At 43.1% G+C, this 17,047-nt stretch overlaps 1 protein-coding gene and 1 long non-coding RNA gene across 3 annotated transcripts; one reads left to right on the top strand and one right to left on the bottom strand.

Moving 5' to 3' along the window:
• Positions 1-917: 917 nt before the first annotated feature.
• Positions 918-14,605, top strand: LOC148339280 (uncharacterized). 2 transcript variants are annotated; one of them, XR_015842556.1, is made up of 4 exons: positions 918-1,154; positions 12,636-12,717; positions 13,948-14,112; positions 14,351-14,605. It is a non-coding gene; the product is annotated as an uncharacterized LOC148339280 (long non-coding RNA). The 2 variants fall into 2 exon arrangements; XR_015842557.1 differs by lacking the exon at positions 12,636-12,717.
• Positions 3,488-11,165, bottom strand: LOC148339281 (chemokine-like protein TAFA-4). Its single transcript, XM_088291361.1, has 5 exons — positions 10,894-11,165; positions 10,346-10,471; positions 9,459-9,614; positions 8,264-8,388; positions 3,488-6,992 (listed from the first exon to the last, which is right to left on the bottom strand). Exons 2-5 carry the CDS (start codon positions 10,464-10,466, stop codon positions 6,981-6,983), a joined length of 414 nt encoding a protein of 137 aa, XP_088147487.1. The 5' UTR covers positions 10,467-10,471; positions 10,894-11,165; the 3' UTR covers positions 3,488-6,980.
• Positions 14,606-17,047: the final 2,442 nt, after the last annotated feature.

Below are 17,047 nucleotides of genomic sequence, written 5' to 3'. Positions count from 1 at the left end.
TGACATCGTGATCGTGAATGACGTGTTGACAAACGACTTCGCAAAACCTCGTCATTTTATAAAAGTAAATAATTGTAAGCTTGTTCTGCTCTTTACGATAATGAACGTGCAGTTGTCCCTCACTGCCTTGTGAGCGCCACAAAATTTGAATAAGTGGATGTGAATAGGAAATTAGCCAGCTAATAAGTTTTAAATGATGCTCATGAATTATGAAAAAACCTCTGCCATCCTTTTGTCATACACGGAGGCTTTTTTTTAAGCGGGAGGAGGAGGGAGGGCGTCGGGTTAAATGGAAGGACGGAAGCGCTTTAAAGGGACGAAGAGGCCGATTATTTGTATGAATAAGGACGGAAGGGTGCCCAAGTCGCAGTAGCGGACGGAGGACGGACCGGCAAAATATGGTAAAGTGCCTATCTATGCAAATTGGAAAAACAAAGGATTGTAACTGCTGCGGGGCTGCACAGTGACCAAGTGGATCGCCTCAGAGTTAGCGTTGTGACTCACATGTCAGCTCTGCCTTTTCTTGTTTTGAAAGGCCTTCCTCTGAAAACTTCATCTTCCTCGCAATGTTTTTGTTCATATGTGCTCTTTACTTTATATCGATTCGTCAGTCTGCTTCGTTGTTCCAAAAGTATTCACACGACTGCACCAATGTTGTTATTGTAACCCAGGTTAACAGCTTTCTAAAATAAACTATTAATAAAAACTGTCATTTAAAATATACTTTCATCGTGAATTCAAACTAGATCAACATGGTTTAAAATGTGTTAAAAGGTTCAAAACTGGCAAATGAATGTTTTTTTGTAATTGTTTAAAATGATTCAACTCAATGTCTCGACTTTTACTTTGAAGAGCACATAGCGACGTAAGCCACGTGACCAGAAATGCGCACTTAGTTTTTTTTTTCTTCCTCGTACTTGCTGATTGAGATAAAGATGATGATGCCGTAAATCCGCGTGACGCCTCTGCTAAAAAAAAAAAAGTGAAAAATCGAGGGGAAGTGAGCTGTTGTACTATTTTTGTACTTTGAAGGATTTCTTTTTCCTTTTTGTCCTTAAATTGGCGATGTACTAATTAGTGAACTGGACTTGTGGAGACGCAAGATGGCGAAGTTGTTCTCACTTGCCGGACTTTCTGTCGTCTCATCAAACCTGGTAAGACATTTCCGATATTTAGTTTTTCTTTTTTTCTTTGCTCAACCGCTGTGAATTTCATGATTGCAACAAGACACGTTTGGATATTTGGATTCATTCGGTCTTTTGCTCAAATGTTGTGAATTTTGTACATTGTGTCACATTTATTTTTGTTTTTCAACCATACATGAGAATGTTGTCATGGTATTATTGAAATATTTGTTTATAAGCAACAAACAGTTAAATGTTTGAAACTTTGCAAAAACAAGATGCTCGTCTTCACTGAACTTGATTCAAAACAAAAGTGAGGTAACGCAAATAGATTTGAACATCAAATTAGAATTTAATCAAGCCACAACCGAGCTTGAGAGTGGTATTCTAAATTAAATAATAGTTCAAAAGAAAAAGGGATTGATAATGAAAATTCACTTGACACAAGAGTGAAAATATTTTTGCTTAAAGGTTATATTGCAACTAAATGTTAGTTAGATTGCAATTTTGCAAAATTGTGTGACAAATGTTTGTAAAACCATTTTCATTCCACTAAATTAGGGCGGCAGTCCAAACTTATTCTTTGGTCCAGGGTAATTTATTTGGTTGATACTATTGCCACATTTTATTAACCAAACTTAGTACTGGACCGTAGCTCCAGTTTATTGTAATCACTCCAGAAGTGTTGTATTATTTTGAGTCGAAATGATTACACACCATAAAGTATTACGTCACAGTCTGCATTTAGTCAGCCGTGACTCGTATAGACTTGATTACTCCCTTGAGTATTGCGTCCAATACTCACCTGAATGGAGTCATCACATGCTTGTCGCCAGTCATGACATCCAAGACGCTGACCTCAGAAAGAAAGTTTGAGAGGATCCAAGAGATGGACAAAGCTACGCAGCCATCGCAGGTTTATCATCGTGTCAAAAAGTACGGTTGCATCACTGGTCCACAAGTGGAACTCACCGGCTGCGTAAGATGAAAAAAAGTCGCATTCAACCACAGCACCAATTTGCCGGTCTAATTAAGATGGAACCCAAAGGGAGCAGATCCAATGAAAATAGCAGAGGCCCCAGAATTGAACCTTGTGGAACTCCATATGCCAATGGAGCAGTGCAGGACTCAGAGCAAGCAAGTAAGGCTAACACAAAAAGGATCGAAACCACTCAAGGGCACTACCACTAATGCCCACCTGGTGCTGCAAAAGAGCCAACAGAATCCTGTGTCAAACACTGCAGTGAAATACAATACAACTTTATTTAGATAGCACATTTTACAACAGCTGAAGCTGTAACAAAGCACTTTCCATATGGTGTATCCCACAAAACTAGACACACATAATCTCCAGTGTCATTTGCCGGGAGGATGTCTTGAAACCGGACTGGAAGACCTCCTTGATGTCATGTTCATTTCAAACAGATTTTAACTGCATGTGCACCACTTTTTCCAGAATATTTTAAATAAAACGCTGTTTGGAAATACTAGCATAGCTCAGAGACAAATTCCATGTGTGTTTTACATACTTGGTTAATAAATATGATTCAGATTCTGATTATTGTGCAGATTATAAAATGTTTTGCACAGCACGATGCAATGCAAACAGTGGCTTAAAAGGTTTTACATTGGTAGCGAGCTTTTTAAATAACTTCATTTTATTTGCATGTGACTGAAGTTGAATGGAAAGTTGATTCATTAAGATTCTATTCATATTTACATCTTACATAATGTAAACTTGTCGCTTTTAAATCTATCCTGTCTTTCTTAGACACGGCCACGATGGCCGAGTGGTCTAAGGCGCCGCGTTCAGGACCCAGTCTCCCCAGGATGCCTGGGTTCGAATCTCGAATTTCCCCATTGTGGGACTAATAAAGGCATTATTATTAAAAAGGCCAAAGCTCTGTTTCCTTGTTGCGCCCGCATCCTTTGGAAAGACAGCCGGCCGGCTGAGCTAAGTGAGCGCACGATGACATAATGTGGCCGTCATCTGTCATCTGACATGAAATGAGCAGCAACCAACTAGGGCCGACTGCAGAGTCTTGCTGTAGGTTGTTTTCTTCTCTCACCATCCGCATGTTTGACTCGAAGCGACACTGACACTCAGTCACAATTACACACACTCGACACTTAAATATAGTTTAAGAAATTCAGCAGCCCTAATCTGATTATTCAAGGCATGAAGGCAAGACATGGCCTGCAGTTGGAGGCCACTTTGCTTTGGTTTTTGGACTTTTTATGTTGAAACGCTGTCAAATCTGGATTATGTTTTTTTTTCTCAGTCGCTTTTGGTGCAGAATTGACCTTTGCAAAACAGTGAGTGCAGTTCTTGAAACAATTTACGTAAAAAACGAAATAAAACATCATGCTTGTGCGCTTTATTAATATTCTTTCAAAAGAAATATGAGGTCAATGAAATGCAAAATGAGCGCAATCCTGTGCTTGCCTTCTACTTGGAAGATCAAATATTTTTTAAATTTTGTGGCAGACACATGGTCGGTGTGGCTCGGCTCCAGCGAAATGTTATCTTGGTTGACATTTATTTGCTAAAAACAATCAAGTTTATCAGTTTGAACATAATTCAGCCAGTTTGGAAAGCTGACTGTGTTGTATGCCGCCAAACCCGGAATAAGGAAACCTCTTCCGTTGGCCTCTCTCATATTGTTTTTCCTTTTTCTTTTTTTTTTTTTCATGGTACGAGCGTAAAGTACGGAAAAAGGTTGTGGACGGGCAAAATGGGCTGAAGAGTCCTTTTGTGCACCTGATCCACGTTTTGTCCTCTGTTGCGCATGTGAGCATCACATGCACGGCACGTGCACGTACACGCTACATGCATGTCGCTCCCTGGCAAAGTTTATGCACCTTGATGCAGATTAGCTCCAAAACGTTGCCATTATCCGTGAATTATTTTGCACTTCTTTATTTGTTGCCAATGCCAAGCAATTCAACAACAATTCAAATCCCTCCGCAAAATACAACATGGCGTATCTCCAAACTGAAACCTTATCGAGCTGACGAGAGATGAGCCTGCGACGTTTTCAATTTGCTTTTGAAGAAGCTGCCGACTTCCAGAACGTGTGCGTCTCGTTCAAGTGAGCGCATTGGTGTCAAACGCACATGTGCGCATCACACAGGGAGGACAAGATTGTCTAATTCATGTTTATTTCCAACATGTAATTGTTTGGCTCGCTTTTAATTAAGTGCCAAACACAATCTTGGCTGGTGTGCTTAATGACAAATTCTTTGAGCCATGACCAAACGACATTGTTTTTATTGCGCCGACTTGCTACCGGACTTGCCTGCAGTAAAAGGCCGCTCGCTAATGGACTTCATCGACACTCTTTAGCGCAGACGCACTCAGATCGACTTGGTGACTTCCGTTGACACTCTTTTTTTTATTATTATTTATTAGAAGTACTCAAGGGAAAACTCATTGAGAGGAAAGCGCGCCAGGCTTTCATTATGTACTTCATGAGCCCCGAGTCGCTTTTGTTTGTTTTTGTTTTGTTTTTCTATTAACAGCAACCACAGCAGCGAGTCACACATCACTTGGGAAGTCGTATCAAGAAATTGGCGTGACTCACCAATCACAACATTAAAACATCCCATTTCTTGACTTTTATCACACTGACTTGAAACGACCACGACCCGAGTTTGACACTTTGCAAGGTGTAAGGTGCGCCCAGTACAGAAGTCTCGGTTCAAATGTACAACGCAAAAGTCAGCACAAAAATCAAAAAGATTCAAGTAAAGACACTTGAAAAGTGGACTCAAGTAATAAGTTTTGTTGCCGCCCACCACTGGAAGCGTACAAAGAAAGAATCGTGCAAATCGGGTTTATTAAGAAAGGCAGCAGATTGTGTCAAAAAGTGAGAATGATGTCATGGAACTCAAAGAGTGAATAAAAGTTGCGCATAGTTAGTCTCCTGATTCCGCCTACGTTCATGCCGAGCAATCGGACGTCGCGGCGTGAAAGCAAAATGACACCGTTGGCGACCTTATGCAATGGCATTAAGACTTCAAAGTTGAAGGACTGAAATTGGCCCATTCAAATGTGAAGGCATGAATTTCATACATGCTCATGAAGCAAATGATGGGGGGGCGTGTCTTGATGTACGAGCAATCCGATTGCTCACTGGCTTTTGTTGCTAAGCAATGCAGCAGTCGTGGTGGGCAACGTGCTCGAGCCAGCAAGAAGGATCTTGAATGACTCCGATTTCAAATAGATGTCAAATTTGCAGGCGCAAAAAGGCTTTTGTCTTTCTTTTGCAACTTCGGACTGCTTTTTTGGAACTTTTGGTCTTTGAGAAAATCAGAAAGATTCCCCCCGAACGTGATGAATCGCTCTTTGAAACTTGAGAGTCAAATGAGCCACCGATTGCTGAATCTGAATTTGAAGGTGTGACCTCAACTTGTGATTGCACTTCAACAACTAAATGTTTGTCATGTCGGTGCCGATGGGCGTGCAAATCGCCGTCTGTCTGGCGACTGAAGGGCCAAAATTTCGGGTTGGATGAGTCCATGTTGAGTGAGTTACCAAAGTAATATATTACATTTGGGCAGTAATATGACGAGATGCTGTAAATTCTTTTGTAATATTTCAGTGACTGAATCCAATTTCCGGGACCTGAAGACGTATTTAATGAACTATTTTGAACGGAAGTGCAGCGTACCTCCTCACTTACTGGCTAAGCAATGAAGTGAAGCAATCAAAGTTTCTCGACTCCTGCAGATGTCAGGCAGCAAAGTTGAGCGTTTGAACTCTGTGGGAAGCGTTTTATTTCGTATTTAGCCGATGATCAGCCTCCTTCGGTGTGTTTGCGACCCCAATCACGGTTTCATCAAATGAACTAAAATGGAGATGCTTAAGGGAGGACTGGCTGACTCCAAAATAAAAGCACAATCCACAAATCTAGCCGTGATGTAAGAAAGGCTGTTGAGAAAGGGGAATTGGTAATTACATAGAAATGAGTCGTCATTGTTGATGTTCATCACGTGCACCAAACCTGATGGATCGACTTTGAGCAATTAAGGAGAGTGATTTGAAATGATCCAGCGTTGAACGATACCATCATCAAAATGTGTCATCTTGCAAAAATGGAGTCAAAGCTATGCAGTCACTTGTTGGGGTTTTGTCACTTCTTATTGCGATATTGCAAATGTGAAATACGATCACAGTGGCCACCAACATAATATTAGTTATCAAGAAGATAAAGTGGTCACAAAACGAAACATTTTTGTTCATTGCTCCGAGGCAGAAAACAGTGGCGTCACCGCCGCAAGAATTTTGCGTTTGGTGAGAGAAACAAAAGCGGGATATAAATTCACTCAACAGTGAAGAAGCTCCTCGTCACTTTTCTCACCATGATTAGAATTTCAAACAGTCCTTGTTTTGCATCGCAGGAATGTCGCACGCTTGTCTGGTGGTGCGTCCGACCTGCAGTCCAAACGCAGTCTGTGTATGTGCGTGCGTGCAATGCTTTGCTAAGTGCATCTTCCCGATCCAAAGGGATCGCACGCATTGTGAGTCCATAGCATCGTTCAGCGTGATAAACAGAATTTTTTTTTTTCTTGTGGCTGAGCAGAGATTTGCAGGCCACCGACTTGAGCCTCCTGAAAATCCAAAAAGTCTCATTTGTTCAAGTGGAATTGCAGGCCGATGCCACCCTTGAATAAATGCTCAGCATGTGCACCACCGAGGGAATTGAAAAACATTTCGCTATATCGTCACTAAAAAATTGTCCACACCGTAGGACGAAATCGGACTCAAGACAAGAAAGATTCAAGTGATAAAGTTCCTGGAAGGTGGCTCCATCAGTTCTCGGGTTCTGAGTTACTTGAGTAGCAGCGACCTTGCTACCGTCCCACCTAAAAACACAAATAGAACAAGAAAGCTTTGGGAATTGCAGTGGAACGTCAAGATCATTCAGTGCCGCGGATATTTCTATTCGGCAGCTGGAATTTCGTAGACGGAGGCACGTCAGCATAACAACTGTCGCATATGTTGCGTAAAGAGCTTTGTTGCAGCTGCAGCACTTGTAGAAGCGCTATATCATAAAAAGAGGGAAGGTATTCTAGATTCATTTTCGTGCTAAGGCTACCGCAAATAAACTTTTTAGAATCAATTATTCCATTGATTACTTGAGTAATTGAACATAGAAAATCAAATCGAATCCAGTAAAAAAGCTCAACTTCAAGTCGGTAGAATTGGGACGTTTGCGCCTTTGTGAGACAAAACGTAACGTTTTCCTGGCCAGTCCTCGCGGCATCCCTCATTTGCATCAAAATGAGGACGGTGTGGAGCGCACGTCTGACGGCGCCGCGCTGGATATTGCCGAATACAAAATTGACACTGGCTTGACTTTGTGCAAGTTCGCCCCTTTCGTTTGATGTCATCGGCCGTGTGTGTGACGCGCAATTGGAGACCGCCTTGCACCTCCCAATCGCGCGTCCGTGTTTGCTCCCCCCGCCCCCAATAGTTAACGGAGTGCGATTAAAAGATTTTTAAGATGATAGTAAATTGATTTCGTCAATGTTTCTTATTCTTATAAGCTCGCTCGCATGGCATCCAAAATCCTTCGCCGATCGTAACAGTAACTGAGGAGGTGAACCTATTCATAGAATTAGTTGGATTACCGTCTTTTTTTTTTTCTTTTTCCATCCGACTATTGGACGGAATAGATAGCGGCTAGACAAGTTGATCAAGGCTAGTACGCTGCGTGCGCTTGCTTGGCCCGCATCACAAACAAGCGACAGCGGCTCAACAAAAAGGCAATTTAGGAAGCGCATTTCCAAATGTGGCGCCGTTTCCGTTGCTGGTCACATTCAATTCCACGCGTTTTAGTGCACAGCTTTAGTTTGCAACTTTTTGCTCGCGTCGGTCCTCTCGGCCGCATCATTCACCAGATTAGAAAAGTGTTTTTTGTGCCGATGCGGCCGCTGAGAGCTGCGGCCACGCTTTCCTCTCTGATCCTTCCCTTCCAAAAGGAGAGCTTATGCTGTAATAAGTCGTGCAGATGACTTGAGCGAGCTTGCAAGTAATGCAATTAGAAAAACGGATTTCCTGGCCATTGCGCCGTGCGCCAGAATGCGCCTAGCTGACGGATTTGCCGTGAGGGAGGAAGGAGCCGTTTGCTCGCCTTGGTGGTCTTCACTTTGTTCCCGGAGATGCACGACCAGCCGGTCAGGTCAGGAAGTACTCGGCACTCCTCGCCTTCCACGCACGGCTTCATCTGACACCACCGCTTCTGACGCACGATGGAGGCTGCAGGAAATATGACACATTTTTCTTTTTTTTTTTTAAATGAAAGCACTGACCATGAACGCAATGTAGGCAAGTTAGTGCTGTGGTGGCAAAAAAAAATATAATGTCTTGCATGAGTGTGTTTACTTCACACTCACGCAAGACATTATCGTTATCAGGCTACTTTAGGATTTGTCAGCCTGCCACGTCGATATGATCTCTCCGGTCGGCTCTCGCTGGCCTTTCTCTTCTGTAGCTGTGGAGTTGCCATGGGAACAATATAGTGGACGAAGGTCGCTTGTGCCAAAAAGAAACAAAAAAACAAATCTTCTGCCCCTTGAGGGAAAAAGTGTGACTGTACTATTCTGTTGATGCGGCGGCGGCAACGGAAGTGGTGATTGAGAAGCAACCCTTCTTTGTGCGTCCGCGTTGCAGCCGACATCTCGACTCATTTCAAAGTCCTCGTCTGTTTGTCGTGGTGCTGCCCACGAGTTCTTGCTCAATTTTGGTTTTCATTTGCATTTTGTGGGGACACTGGTGCCTTGAAATACGATTTAACTCCTCAAATTATCTTTCCCCACTGAAATGATTGGAAATGCAATTAATCCATTCCAGCCTCCTCAAAAAAGGCCAAGATTTTTGGGGTAATGTGCAAAATAGTACTCTATAATATTGATAAAAATCATAGATTGCAGTCATGACATATTTATGTCAAACAGTTTGTGCATCTTAATTAAATCATTGAGGGTCCTTCTGGTGGGTGTAACTCAGCCACCAGAGGGCAGTACTTTTATATGATCAGACAGACACAAATGACAAAGAAAAGAGTCACAACTGCTCTAAGTGACTCAGAAAAATGCTGTCATAGCCGTTTTGAAGAGGATAAAGAATATATGCCTGTGAATATTGTTTTGCTGTCTGTCTACATGTGATGATGCACAATTAGTGTTCACGTCTACATAACTTCTCGTTTGAATGTCAAAACAAAAAACATTTTGTTTTATTCTTCATCGAGTTACTTGAGAGCAAGATTTCTGTCCTGGAAATACAGTACATGCGTAATTGCAAAGCGAAAACGGCGGCACAATGACCTTGGACGCATGAAGGCAGCGCCCTCGTTGTCCCCGCCACGTGTCCTTGGAAGCAGGAACACTTGACCGTCTGAGAGCGTTCTTCAATCTTGTTCTTGTTGCAGCAACGATGAGCCGCAACCACTTCGCAAGTCCCCGTCCTCTCCTTCGGTGAGCCTTACAAGAGGACAATTTGAAGCACGTCATCGCGTTGCGTCGCGTCGCGTCGCGTCGCGTGTGAGCAGGTCAAGCACTCTTAGTCATTTACAGCCGAGCAAATGGTCAACTTCCTGCAAGTCAATCAGCTTTTTTGTTCCGTTCTACAAGCCCCAATTTTACAATTAGTCAACAAATGGAGATTTTTAGCATTTAGTTGTTCTTACTTTTTATGCCGTCTTTGTTTGGTGGCGTGCCGTGTGTTGTTTTGGTGTAATCAAAATGACGTGACTGACTTGGTAAAATCCAATTGGGGACTCCCTGATTTTAGGCGCTCACGCAAATAAGACCACATGCACTTTTTTGGGCTACAGCGCCATCACGTGGATGAAAGGCATCAGCGGCCAATCACAGTGCAGACAATGATAAGATGAGCATAACTTTGAAATGGATGTCAATTTGAATTGCAATCATGCACTAATGTGACGAGGAAAACAATCTTGAGCGCATCATCTCGCGGGAGAAGAACAAAATTGATGCCGATGTTGACTTGAAATTGTTGTGCAGCCGAGCAGCGCGCTAAAACGAAAACCCTTGCGTGCATAGTTTTCCACTAAAGTCCGAGGAGTCTGCATGGCCGGCGCTGCAGCGACACGAAAGCAGCCGAAAGTGAAATGGGGCATGAAATCTGAAACAAAAACAAAATCATTCACGGTCAGGATGAAGAGGGCGTTATGACGCATCTCACGTACCCGTCTCGCCTCGAGAGCTTCGGTTGCCAGCGGAGCCTCGCCGGCTGCACAAGCTCACCACACAAATCAGAAGAAGCGTCCAGCGGAGTGGCCTCGCCCAAACCACAGCGGTCGGGGTCATCTTGCCTGCACGCACCAAAAAAACTTGCGGCAACAAATGAGGTGATCACGGGTGCTCGTGCATGCACGTTGCTGCCCATGAGGAGGTGCAGGAAGCGCCAAGAAACGTCTGATTCCACTTCATTGGGAGTCATGAACTGTTCAGGCTGCTCCGAAAACAATGAGTCACGTTTCAACCGGGATGCTAGTGAGCGTGGTTCGGTTGTAGGAGGGGAAATTGGAGCTGACTCTTTAAGCCGATCCCTCATTGACTCTTTTAGGCGCTTCGATCGCTGACAGCGGCGCCGATGCAATGAGCTTTCGACAACTCCATGTCGTCTCCATAGCGCTCACTTTGAATACAGTTTAGCTTGAGACGCAGAAAATTAGGAAATGTTCTTGAAGTTTGTTCCTACATTTACGGCAATGAAATGTGGCCTTTTACTTACTTTTCCACCGTTCCTTAGTTCCAATTCAAGTTTCCTCTCAAGCTTCCTTTAGTAGCATCCGTTAAAATGAAAACCTTGTCTATCCTGTTAGAGCAAAATCAAATCAAATTAAAAAAATGTGCTTGCATCAACAACTGCAGCAATTTTAAAGCAGAAATAAATAATTGTGAATGATGGAAATTTGACACGTTGGTAAGCTCGTCTTGTCGGGGATGAAGCTGGTCCAGCAAAGTCCGGCAACCTCTGCAGACGCAAAATGAGAACTTAATCAAGACCCGATCGAGCCATCTGGCTCCTGCACAATGTGCGCCCACTTTCATTAGCGCCTAAGAAGCTTAAAGTCATTGCAGGCTTGCTATGATGGCGTCACGCGGTGGAATTAATGGAAGGGGTCAAGGAACTGGACCGAGCCCAAAAATAATCAACTTTTCACTCACCCAAAGGAAACTTTGGATGAGACAACTGCGATATGACAACACATTTCCTTTACTACATTCAGATTTTTAGCATGCGCAGTCAAATTACTTGAAGTGATCTTTTTCAATTTGTTTCCATGAAGTTTATTATCCAGTGATTGTGGACATATTGTTTGGTAAAGAAATTGGTAGACAAGTGAATACGTTTTCTCGCCCCAAATCACATCAAACCTGCAATTTGATGACGTCACTTTGAAAAATTGCTTTTGACAGATGCTCTTAATGGCAACCAGTTCTCCGTTTCCCTTTGAAGGATGCTTACGTCACGCGTCGCAATAATGTCTCTTCATACTTTGTATTTTCTTTGAACACACCCAATCAGTGAAAGGAGCAACTTTTTGCATGAGAACTCGATCACAAGCACAACATTTACAACCTGCATTGAATGAATGCATTTATTCCTAATTGTCTTCTTCATTCATTTAGTGGGTTTTCTCTTGGCTGCATTGCTTCCACAACATTTACGTGGACGTTACATGTCCTCGGCCAATCAAATTTGAGTCTTTTTTTTTTTTTTACATCACCGTGCTCATCAGTCGCACTCTTCGTCGTCTATTTGTCTTTTATTTGCCACCAGATGTCGCTGTTGAAAAGGAAGAAGAGTTGAAAGCAAGCCCCGAAGCTTTGTAAACATTCTGCTTTTTTTGGTCTCTCGTTGCATCCGATGTGGGAAAATGACAAAATACTGGAGTGTGAATATTTGCCTGCAGTTTAAAAAAAAAAAAGTCCCGATATAGGGAAGATGCGAGAATTGGATGACTTGATGTTTGTTAACTGAGTTAAAATATTTAATTGAGTTTAAAAAATATATATAAAATATAAAACTAGGCTGCCCTTGAGAGGAGCTGATGTAAAGCCTGACATTGGATATTCTGATAAAGAAACGGCCACCTGTGGTCACCCCTCACTGAGGTGTCGTGTCAGTGTGGTCATCCCAGTGAAGTATTTGTGACGGAGTGCGTGGCCTCTCAGCAAGCCAGAATGAAAATAAAAGTCAATGTGGAAGTGATCAATGTCAGTGTTCATTCTACAAACACCACAAAAACTACCGTACTCAAAAGTTTTGGACGCACTGAGGAAATGAACTCGTTGACGCAAGCATTTCTTAGGGCACAATTTATCATCCTCACGAAATGTAAATCATCGAGCAATTCGAAACGCTTACTATGACATTTCGGGTTGTGCAACTTTTTTTCAGTCGGGACTAATGTGGCAAAAGTTGAATGTCCATCGACTATTTGCTGATGAGCTGATCATTTGAATCAGGTGCGTTGGAGGAGGGAGACATCGCAAACAGGCTGGAGAGCAGCTCTCGATCGAAGACCGCACTTGGCATCGCTGAATTAAGGTGATGGAAAGCTGAATAAAAAGATACATTCAGTCAGCGTGTTCATGTGTTCTGTTCTCGCCCAAAATATGCAAAGCCAAAGTGTCGATCGAAACGTCTTTGTGGAGTGATACAAATGACAAGTGGACTCATGTGAGCAAGCCCTCGTACGTGAATGTTGCTTGAACACGACCACACATCAAGATTTGGACCCAAACTGATTTTAATCACATCAAAATTCACACACGGGAAATCTGATACGGTGACATCATTTGCAAAGCGCCAGTGTGACGTGGTCACAATCTTTGAATTTGGGGGCTGACGACGGCTTGCGATTCAAAGATGAACTGATGATTACATTTTGCTTGTCAAAGGTCATCTTGTGTGAGTCGTGAACTGCAACCTGCCTACTTAGCTACGAAGGGCATTTGAGCGCACATCAAAATGGGCGGCGCTTCTTACTTTGTGAATGGAGCCGACACGTGCTGTCCAGTATTTACCATTTTTAACGAATTAATCACATAAAAATGTTAATAATAATGATCACAATTCGTGATTAATCACATTTTTCAACTATTATTTTTCGTGAAGCTTGTAACAGCTTGTGTGTGGGTGTTTCATATATATATATATATATATATATATATATATATATATATATATATATATATATATATAACACATACTCCACTCCACACAGGAAGGCCGGAGCCGGAATCGAACCGCGCACATCTGAACCATGAGGCAGACATGCTAACCAGTTGTCCCTCGCGCCGTAATGGATAGATTCAACAAATACTTTCTTTTTTTTCCTTCGCAAACAGCGCAGGCACAACTAGTCGGAGCGCAACAGCGTTAATTGTTGTTGATCGAGTCGTGTGACATCAACGTTTGAATGAAGTCCAACTTCCCTTTTGAGCAGCAATATGGTCCTCTTACATCAGCCCATCACGACTTCCTCTTTAAAACTTCCTCCTTAAAAAAAACAACAAAGCTTCCCCCATTGTTTGCTTTGAAATACTACTGAATTAGGATGACATCATCAGCATGTGAGGTCACTCCAATCTGCAGCAATGAAACATGCTTGGAAGGAATTTGGCGGGAAGTTGTGGGCCTCAGAATAACAGAAATATTTTTGGAAAACACATCCTCCTTGTGTCAGCATATGAATATGTCTGCCTTTGAAAAAGGGGAGCTATGTATTTTCCTTCACACTGATCATGAACGACATATTACGTGCATTCTTTTCAGGACAATCAACGTTGACCTTTCGGAGTCGCCGTCTTCTGGTGAGGGAGACGTTTGTGTGTCGTGGTAGCGACAGCAAGTTGGCCCAAGCCCTGGTACCCCTCACAGGGTCGCCCAACGCACACGGGTCCAAAGTGGGGACCAGGCAAAGCCCGCTTATAAATCCAAGTAAGGTCTTGGCCAGGTGTCTTCAATCTTGTTCCTCCAGTTTGGCTTCAGCCACTCGTGCGTCTACTCCAGAGCTCCTTTAATTGCCGTTTGAGTTGTTTCCTGCTACTCCTCCGTTAATCAAAAAGGATATCAATAGTCTGGACAAAAATGTTGCTACTCTTGACTTAATATTTCGTTGCACAATTTCCGAGGTCATTACTTCAATGATGATTCATTTTCTCTATCTTGTCCGCAGGTGTTTTGGTTGGCTTTACGTGAACAAACTGCTCCAGTTGTCCCAGGTTGAAGGATGCTTTCTCCAGACGAAATAGTTCTGCTCCTCGCACTGATGCTCCGTCGGATTTAGATCAGGGTTCATAGACGGCCACTTCAGTCTAGTCCAATGTTTTGCTCAAAGCCTTTCTTAGTTTTTTTTTAGCCATGTGATTTTACTCATTTCCAATCGCCATCTTTCTAACATTGGGCAGTACGTTTCTCTCAGGAATCCCGTGAGATTTTATCGCACACTGGTTCAAGACCTTAACCGAGCTTGCTCCATCTTGCGCAGTAGGGTCAGTGTTCTATTCTTGCTACGCTTCATTTTTGTGTCTGTGAAAATAGAGCTGATGTTCCTTGTCACAAAGTTGCAGTTTTCTCTTAGAGTGTTCCGATCCTCCAGGACACGTTGGCGAGACCGTACGTCTCCAGATGGCCTGGCAACACCCACGTAAGAGCTGGACAAAGAAGCTCGGGAGAAGGAAGTCCGGGGGCTTCCGTTTAGGCTGCTGCCCCCGCGACCCGACCCCCGGTAAGCAAAAGAAAACGGATGGATGGACATTTAGTGTTCATTTATGAAGTACAAACAAGGAATTGTGGAGAAGAAAAAACCCGTTGTAGGACATAGTGCATACACATTGTGAAGCTGTCTTTTTATTGCGCATCTTTAACACTGGGTCATTATGCAGCGTACAAAACCAATAAATAGCCATAAATACAATAAATATGTGATGGTGAAATCTAGTTTCAACATTTTCTTGACTTTCCATTGGAAATACAATCGGGATGAGGATGATGAGGCTAAGTCCCAAATAGCTTGTAGCTATCTTGATCAAGACACATTTTGTTCATCTCTACATGCACTTGTGGGCCAAGCCTTGCGAGTGATGAGCCGGGTGGCCGACTGCAAAGACTCGAGCTGTGAGAATGGAGAAGGAGACGAGTCGGTCTAGGGTGTAGTGGCACAGCGGCTCCTCATCCCATGTGTCCTTAGAATGTCGTTTCACCTCCTTGTTGATGTCCTGCACAGAGACCGCAACATCCCTGATGTGGTCGCATTTGGAAAGTTGCTGAAGCCGTTTTTATGAGGCCACTCACCTCTTTCAGCTGGATGCATTTGCTCATGCTTTTGTGCAGACCCTCCAACGCTGACTTCACTGGAGAGACAAACTGTGAACAGCTTTTGAACCCTGCGACTTTGTGCAGCGCCGATTTATAACTGCCCAGCACCTTGAAGACCTTTTCAACGCATGGCTATAGAAGATGCGACAAATAAAAAAATGTATAAATAAAATAATCACAATTCCTTTCAATACCACTGCAATCATCTTTAGTATCCCCACACTGATGTCATGGTGCCATCTGTGGGTGCGTGCGTGCGTGTGTGCGTGTGCATGATATTGCTTACAGTGGGGTTGTGGCTCAAGGTCTCAGGATCACACTGATCTTTGGCCTGCATCCAGTCAAGTGAGGAGTTTTTGAAATTTGAGACATCCTTCGATCCATTCCGTGCCTGTAAAACATTCGTCATGTATTGACACTGCATAATTCATAAAGAACCCTGACGACAATTTTTATGAATATGGCTGGAGGGCTGAGGCCGGAACGGTACCTAAGGTCGCTCTGATAGTTGTATTCCATTCGGCATATAAAGTTCTTCTTTTTTTTTTTTTTTTTTTACAACAGTAGTACTTTATAGATTTCAATAAGACATTTCTTAAAATGTTGGTGCTCTCATAATTCATGAAATGTTCTGCTCTTCTTCACTGAAGTGATTCAAAAAATGCATTTGTATTTGCGACCCACGTACCTGCAGGGAGGCATTTTTGGCGAGCTGGACGAGCATCACAGCGTTGTGGTTCACCTCGACGCATGAGGCGTCGTTCTTCAGGCCAGCGGGAGCGCAACAGCAGGAGCGAGCGGCCAAAAGCCAGACAAGAACCGCTAAAGTGTCGCAAAGCAACATGCTCGATTTGGTTGATTTGTTGGTGGCTGCTCCTTGGCGTGAATTGTGGATTGAGACATGTGCATTGCTGCCTTTATTTATATCAACAAAGATGAGTCAGCGCAGGGAATTCCCTACGCAATATGGGCATCCCTCAGGTGACTAATTTGAAAGGGCTGTCATTTAGGCCATGTATTAAATGCAAATTAGGCCAAATATACAAAACAGAAGAATCGAAAGACAACGCGTTTATCCACATTGCCAAGCTGTCATCATTTTATTTGTTTTAAGAAAAAGTGGATAGAATTTCAACCATTTATTTTTTATTTATCAATTATTCTTAAATATTCTGAAAAACAGAAATATGTTCTGCCTTCCTTTTCAGGAAAGTCCGAGAATATTGTACAAAAGTATCAGTAAATGTAAAAACCTATATTTTCACTCGTTTGGAAAACATCCTGTCTGGTTCCGGTTCCAAAGACCCCCCATCTGACGGAGCTCAACAACTTCAGACCAGTGGCGCTGACGTCTCATCTGGTCCTCGTCCATCTGCGCCCCCTGGTGAGCTCTTTGATGGGCCCACTCCAGTTCGCATACCAGCCTGGCATCAGTGTGGATGATGCCATCATCTACCTGCTCCACACATCACTCTCCCACCTGGAGAAGGCGGGGAGCACGGTGAGGCTCATGTTCTTTGATTTCTCCTGTGCTTTCAACACCATCCAGCCCGCC

This window comes from Idiotropiscis lumnitzeri, chromosome 3 (assembly GCF_059441095.1).
Source record: "Idiotropiscis lumnitzeri isolate Australia: NSW breed Sydney's pygmy pipehorse chromosome 3, RoL_Ilum_1.0, whole genome shotgun sequence".
In the NCBI taxonomy this organism is placed as follows: Eukaryota; Metazoa; Chordata; class Actinopteri; order Syngnathiformes; family Syngnathidae; genus Idiotropiscis; species Idiotropiscis lumnitzeri.
This window is presented reverse-complemented; position numbering and strand designations above follow the sequence as displayed.

Bases quoted from the DNA above. Each gene is read 5' to 3' on its own strand.
- LOC148339281 (XM_088291361.1), bottom strand. From the start codon at position 10,466: ATGACCCCGACCGCTGTGGTTTGGGCGAGGCCACTCCGCTGGACGCTT. The intron at 9,615-10,345 runs GTACGTGAGATG...TCCTCTTGTAAG, and splicing joins AAGCTCTCGAGGCGAGACGG to GCTCACCGAAGGAGAGGACG. The intron at 8,389-9,458 runs GTCATTGTGCCG...TATTTCCTGCAG, and splicing joins GCTGCCTTCATGCGTCCAAG to CCTCCATCGTGCGTCAGAAG.